We start from the raw sequence: 7500 nt of genomic DNA on the forward strand, positions 1-7500 counted from the left end.
CTACTACTACTACTACAACTACTACTCCTACTACCGCTACTACAACTACTACTAATAATAATAATAATAATAACTAATCGTTAGAAGCAAATGCAAAGAGATCTACGCATATAACATGCAGTATGTGTTTTCGTGTGTGTGTGTACGTGTACTGCGTGTGTGTGTGTGTTGTCGTCGTTGTTGCTAGCTCACAGACACTCATAGAATGAAAATAAAATGACCTATGACCTGTGACTGTATGACCTATGACTGTATGACCAACTTGGGTTGTTACGAAGGACTTCCATCCAAATTTATCTCTGTTTTAAACGGTCGAGTTTATCCAATAATGATAGTTTTTCGTAGCTCTAGTTTCCGGTTCAAGTGAGTTGAAGTATATATTTATTCATAGGAAATGTCGGTCGGATCTATGAAATTTCTAATCTTACTTATCTGAAGCATCTTATTTATGAGAAGCATCTTCATCTCGACGAATACTCGTTGCATCTTCACACACATCCACATCAAGTCAATAGATTGGGTGGACCATATCGCCTAATCTACCCCTCTAGGAATCCATTTCTCTTAGAAAAAAGTTTCATTCAATGGCCTAGTTTCACTATTCCATTTACAAATTTTAGGAATCTAATTAACTTACAATCATTACCAATATATTTACAGTTTTTACGAATTTAGAATCTTTACCGATTTATTTACAAATTTTACGAATCTAATCAACTTACAATTTTTACCGACATATTTACAACTTTTACGAATCTAATCAATTCAAACCTTCATCGATATATTTACAAATTTTACGAATCTAATCAATTCAAATCTTTACCGACATATTTACAACTTTTACGAATCTAATCAATTCAAACCTTTACCGATCTATTTAAAAATTTTACGAATCTAATCAATTCAAACCATTCCCGATATATTTACAATCACACGTATGTACAGACAAATTAGTTTGATGTCTTCTACATAATTTCTTGCACACAAAAAGCCAGTGCAGAGTTTGGATGAATAGACGGATGAATGGTGGAAGAAAAAGACTAAGAAGCCAGATATTAGTGGTAGATTACGGCATAGCAGTAGGTACCTATTTACCATTTTAAGGTTTCTTCTTTTTTCTCTCTCGTTCCTTATCCTTTCAAGACATTGGCCACCATCGACCACCCCAAAACCCGATCTTTAGCACTTTGTAGTAGTTGAAATGTGGTGATATTCAACCAGTGACCCAACAGACAGAAGTGTGAAGGTTGTTTAAAAGTTTATCAATTTTTTTTTTAAATTATCGACCAATTTGAATAGAAGTTAGTTCTTACAGGAAACTACCGGGTCTCTGGACTCTAAACGAAGATTAATTACTATTGCGTCAAGTTGATCGAGTGAGTGTGTGTGTGTATGGTGTGTGTGTGCGCGTGCGTGTGTGTATGTGAATTTTATTATAACATAAATATTACCATGCAGTGCATATGCTATCGTAATATTATCACAATTATTATACATATATTTACATATTAACGTATGTACTTATTTACGTAATAAAAATAATAATTATGTATTATATATATATATATATATTTATACATATATATATATATATATATATGTTGGTAAAGAGAAAAAAAAAATTTTTATATATATATATATATATATATATAAATATATATATATATATATATATATATTTATACATATATTTATACATATATATATATTTATATATATGTTGGTAAAGAGAAAAAAAAATATATATATATATATATATATATATATATATATATATATATATATATGACCTTTTGTCCTTGGCCTTCAGCATACAGGCCATGACCTCGAGTCTCGATAATTCGTGGCCTAACTGTGTTAGCAGGCCTTTGTCGTATAGCTGGGTGGGTATTATTTTAATTTAATTAGATTCATAAGATTTAAATTTAATTCTGATGATTAGCATTGGAGATGATGGATAATAATAAAAATAATAATAATAATAACAATCAATCTTCGTTTAGCGTCCAGAGATCCAGTTGCCCAAGGTAGGATGTTAATAATAATAATAACAATTAGAATAATAGAATAGTAAAAATAATAATAATAATGGGTTAATGAAAATAATAATAGAAATAAAAGAAAATCATGATGATGATGAAATGGTATGAAAAACTAAACTAAAGCAAATTTGCGACTTATCGTAAGTGTGGGTGTCTAATTTGAATAATAACAAAACTCTCTGGTTGCTTAAACTTCACAAACATTTTAACAATACGAAAACACCTTTTTTGTGCTGTGTAATGTGTATATGTATATATGTATGTATGTATATATATGTATATATGTAATGTGTATATAATATATGTAATATATATAATATATGTATATATATATATGTATAATATGTGTATATGTAATGTATCTATGTAATGTGTATATGCAATCTATATGTAATATATGTATATGTTATCTTAATATACATATATGTATATATATATATATATATACATATATATATATAACCTAAATATATAATGTAAACATATTATATGTATATTGTTTATGAATGTAATGTATATGTATAAAACACATAAAATAAAATTCATAAATGTATGTGCTATGCATACATGTGAACTCTGACCCCTATGTTCAGTTTATTTTAGAATGTACTTGCTAGCCTTTCTACTGCCATCACCATATTGCAGTCAAGAAAGTGAATTTTTCCACATTTATTAAATATTAAAATAATTAATAAATATCAAAAAATGAAAAAGATCATCAGATTAAAAAAATATTAAAATATATCACAGACACCTTGAGGTAAACGTCGAACCTAACTGGCTCTGGCAAATAGTCGACATCGGATTTGAATGCTTCATAGTTTGAAGTCATTGCAAAGATGGCTCTGTTGTATAAACTGTCTGGGACCCATTTCAGACGGCAGACGGTGGAAATCTCTCCTAGAGGACTGGACATGTCGTCTGTTACTATACCACTACACTACCTTACCTACACTAATCTGCCTTTAATTTAAACAACTCTACTTTTAGAACTACTAGTCAGTGTGACGTGTTAACTTTAAAACATGAGTTACTGTTGTATCTCTTAATTAAAGAAGATTATTATAACATGAAAATCTCTTGTGGTGTATTCACTGATCTAGGGTACAATTTTCCAACTGGTAATGCAACAAAGAGAGATGATAGATGAGTGAAACTCGACTTACTACTAACCTAATCTAAACTTACTAAATCAATGACTACACTAATTCTCAGATATAGCAAATTTGGATTTCAATTTCAATTCGTGTCAGTGTTAAGTTTAAAAAAATTTAAAAATAAATTCGCAGACTCAATCATTTATAAAACTAAATCATTAATTTGTTCATTTTGTTAAAATAAATTGCAGTTAAAATTTTTTCGAAGGAAAATAAACAATTGAAATGTTTTTCCGTAAAAAAATAATAGTACATTTAAAAAGTGAAGTTAGAACAGAAAGTGTAAAAGTTAATTTCAGTTTTAATGATGACCTAAAAACCTAAATTGATTATTATTATTTTTATAACTTTTTACGCTAAAATTTTATATTTCCTGCCAAATTAAATTAAAAATAAACAATCTTATTTATTTAAGTAGTTTATGAGCGTTTTTAAAGAGTTTTTTTTATTCGCTGCGTCTCTAAAATTACAGGCAAGATCTATGAAAACCTCATCTTTAACCATCAAATTCATACATTTTCCTCAAATGAATTCTACAAAGATTAAATTATAACGATTAAAAAAACATTTTAGATTAATTATCCTTAAATATAATCTAAGAAAACTTAATTATAATCACGTTAAATGACGAAATTAAAACTCACTCCTATTATTTCTATATAATTGCTCATTGCTTTGGGAGACGAGGAAGTTCAATTCAGCATCCGTGTTTGGAAGATTAAGACAAATTAGACTATTTCTCGCCAAATTATTCATAATTTTCCAGGAAATAAACGTTATTATAATAATATATTAGTTGATTAATTGATCGAAAAATCAAACATTTAGTCAATTTTTTGTCAAATTAACCATAATTTACTTGGAAATGAACGTTATTATGAGAATATATTAGTTAATTAAGTGATTAATTAACCAAGAAATCAAACAATTAATCTATTTTATTGTCAAATTAAACCTAATTTACTTCGAAATAAACGTTATTTAGTGAATATTAGCCGATTATTCGATTATTTATCAACCAATAATTTAAAATCACCTAATTAGTTGGACTAATTGGTTTGAGCTAATTAATTAAATTAATTGACATGACTCAACTTTGTCTTATTTAGATATATTACATTATAAATAATTTATATTTTCTGGTGTGTTTGTTAGATTAACTTTGCCTTCGATTAATTGGATTAATTAATTAATTCAATTAACTTATTATAATTATGTAGATTTTTTGGCCGCAGGGCAAATCAATTATAACATGTTACTCTCATTAAATTAAATAGAGTTGAGACGCAATTAGATACGTTACCTATAATTAATTTAATCATAATTAAAAAAATATATATGGATAATTGTATAATTATTATTATGTTAAAATGATAAGAATATGATAAAAATTAAGGAGGAAAAAACGAAATAATAATAAATTTAATAAATTATAAGATAAAAATATATAAAGAACACCATGTCTACAATTATTCACGACTGGAAAAAATGCGTCGAGTGGCTGGCGTACTACCAGCTGATACCTCCAGACCACAAGCTGCTGATCGCCACTGAAGTCGCTGCAAAAGATTTGGCGTTCTACCTGAGGGATGGTGTAGTCTTGTGTCAGCTGCTGAATAAAATACTCGATGGATCGGTGGACAATAAGGAGTTCAGTCAAAACCCCAAGATGTCTCAAGTGAGTTAGTTCTACGGACGCACACGCACACACACACGCACACACATACACGTATACTCCACACACAACACACGCACACACACATACACACACACATATATATACATATACAACTCCACATGCATACATACACACATATATACTCCACACACACACACACACACACACACACACACACACACAGACACACACATACTCAAACACACACAAAGACAGACTCGCCCACACTGAAACTGTCATACTTTTTTTCTTTTCTCTAACTCTCTCTCTCCCTTTTGTTCTATCTCACCTTTTATTCCATAATTATTTTAATTATTATTTCATCAAAATTATCACCACAGTTAGAATTATAATTAATTATGACCGTAATTATCTAAGTTTCTGTATATAGAAACGCAAAGGTCTTCGTACAGAAGTGCAATTCACTTTCTCGTTCATTCATTCATTCATTCATTCATTCATTCATTCATTCATTCATTCATTCATTCATTCATTCATTCACTCATTCGTAACTATAATATTAACAATTATAGCCATAATTATCATAATTATAATTAATTATAACCGTAATTATCTTAGTTTCTGTGTATGAGAAACGCCAAGGTCTTCGTACAGAAATGTAAATCCTTATTCGCTGTGAAAGACGAAGACCTCTTCAATCCGTCTGATCTATTTCACTCTATAGACTTCGAGAAGGTTCCATATGATTATTTGTTTTATTATTTGTAATAATAACAATTAATAATAATAATTATTAATAATAATAATTAATAATAATAATAAACAATAATAATAAATAATAATATTTGAGAAGATTTTTATCGACCGAAAAATTAAAAAAAAAATGAAGCCGGAAATAGTTCAAGATAGTGAAATGCATATAAATAAAAGATTAAAGATAAGAATAATAATAATAATAATTAATTATATTAATAATAATAAATAATAATGATTAATCATATTAATAATAATGAATAATAATAATTTTCGCTAGGTGGTTCACACACTGTCCGCTCTGTCTATCTCAGAGAAAGCCTCGAAAAACAAAATAAGGTAAATAATACAACTAATAGAAATAATAATAATAACAATTATTATTATTATTATTATTGTTGTTGTTATTATTATTATGCTTATCAAACATGTAGGCCGTTGGTATTGAATAGAACATCTAAGTACGATCTGAAAGACATGTCTGAAGCGTTAGTCAACATAATAATAATAATAATAATAATAATAATAATAATAATAATAATAACAATGATAATAATAATGATAATGATAATATCATCCTCATCTTCATTTCATCATCGTCAACATTTTCATAATAATAATATATCTATAATTATTTTCGTTATCATCATCATCATCACTACCACTACCAGAGTCTCCATAGATTCGGAGGAAATCACATCCAACAACAACCACAACAACAACAACAACAACAGCAACAATATCTATGAAAGCAACTTTAATATTGTAAACGAAAACATCATCAACAACAACAACAAGACAACTTTTAACATCGGTGGCGTCAGCAGTGACGACATCTACCACAACAGCCACAGCGACAACTTTGGTGACGATGATGACGCCGATATCTACCAAAATGTAAAAGATACTTCTGTATATGACGATCTCTGCTCTATTCGTAGGAGTCTGCAAGCCGCTGCGGTTGTTCATCAATTCATCCATTCATTCATTCATTTATTCATTCGTTCGTTCGTCCGTCCGTCCGTTCGTTTGTTCGTCTGTTCATTCATTTATTCATTCATTCATTTACTCACTCGTTCACTAATTCATTCACTCATTTATTCATTCGTTCGTCCATCCATTCATTCATTTTAGGAGAGCAAAGCGAAAACGAAGAAAGAAATGTGCATCGACGAACTCGTGGAGACGGAGAAGAAATACGTTGAGGCTTTGAGGATGATTAAACTGGTTCCTTCCTTTCTTCATTCATTCATTCATTCATTCATTCATTCATTCATTCATCCGTCGTTAATTTCATTAACTCACTCACTCCCTCACTCAGCAATTCATGATGCCCCTACAAAACGTCCTCTCCCCCGGTGACCATAAGATCATCTTTCACGGTATTGAGGTAATAATAAACACACAAACACACACACACCACACACACACACACACACTCACACACACACACAGAAAGAGAAAAAGAGAGAGAGAGAGGGAGAAAGAGAAAAACAAACACACACACACACACGCACTAACATACACACCACATACACGCACACACACACCACAGAGAGAGAGAGAGAGAAAGAGAGAGAGAAAGAGAAAGACAAACACACACACAGACACACAAACAAACAAAAATAATTCTTAGCGATTATGGCAAACTCATATTGACTTCGAATCGGCTCTGCGTCTGGCCACTACCACAACCACAGCGACCTACAACATCGCCGACTGCTTTATCGCCAACAAAGAAAAATTTTTGTTCTATGGGGAGTTTTGCTCCAATCTGACGGCTGGCCAAGAGGCTCTGGATAAATTGATGGAAACCAACTCGAATATTAGGAATAAAGTTTCTGTGAGTTGGTGTGTGTGTCTGTGTGTGTTTGTTTGTGTTGGTTTGTGTTTGTGTGCGTGTGTGTGT

General features: G+C 30.1%; 2 protein-coding genes across 2 annotated transcripts in view; one reads left to right on the forward strand and one right to left on the reverse strand.

The window, feature by feature from the left end:
* HELRODRAFT_194796 (hypothetical protein) overlaps window positions 1-3425 on the reverse strand; it is a 5772-nt gene extending 2347 nt beyond the window's left edge. Inside the window, exons 1-2 of the mRNA XM_009033825.1 lie at window positions 2797-3425; window positions 1791-1879 (exon numbers count right to left, since the gene is read on the reverse strand). Coding sequence (XP_009032073.1) covers window positions 1791-1879; window positions 2797-2958 — 251 coding nt within the window. The 5' untranslated portion in view covers window positions 2959-3425. The remainder of the gene's footprint in view (window positions 1-1790; window positions 1880-2796) is intronic.
* A 1233-nt stretch (window positions 3426-4658) lies between these two features.
* The window catches only part of HELRODRAFT_183126 (hypothetical protein), a gene marked incomplete at both ends in the record, with an annotated part of 11026 nt that continues 8184 nt past the window's right edge, over window positions 4659-7500 (forward strand). Inside the window, 8 exons of the mRNA XM_009033826.1 lie at window positions 4659-4877; window positions 5457-5573; window positions 5872-5930; window positions 6026-6079; window positions 6263-6551; window positions 6726-6818; window positions 6913-6981; window positions 7228-7442. Of these exons, the coding sequence (XP_009032074.1) occupies window positions 4659-4877; window positions 5457-5573; window positions 5872-5930; window positions 6026-6079; window positions 6263-6551; window positions 6726-6818; window positions 6913-6981; window positions 7228-7442 (1115 nt within the window). The remainder of the gene's footprint in view (window positions 4878-5456; window positions 5574-5871; window positions 5931-6025; window positions 6080-6262; window positions 6552-6725; window positions 6819-6912; window positions 6982-7227; window positions 7443-7500) is intronic.

The sequence above is a fragment of the Helobdella robusta genome (genome assembly GCF_000326865.2).
Source record: "Helobdella robusta unplaced genomic scaffold HELROscaffold_99, whole genome shotgun sequence".
Lineage (NCBI taxonomy): Eukaryota > Metazoa > Annelida > Clitellata > Rhynchobdellida > Glossiphoniidae > Helobdella > Helobdella robusta.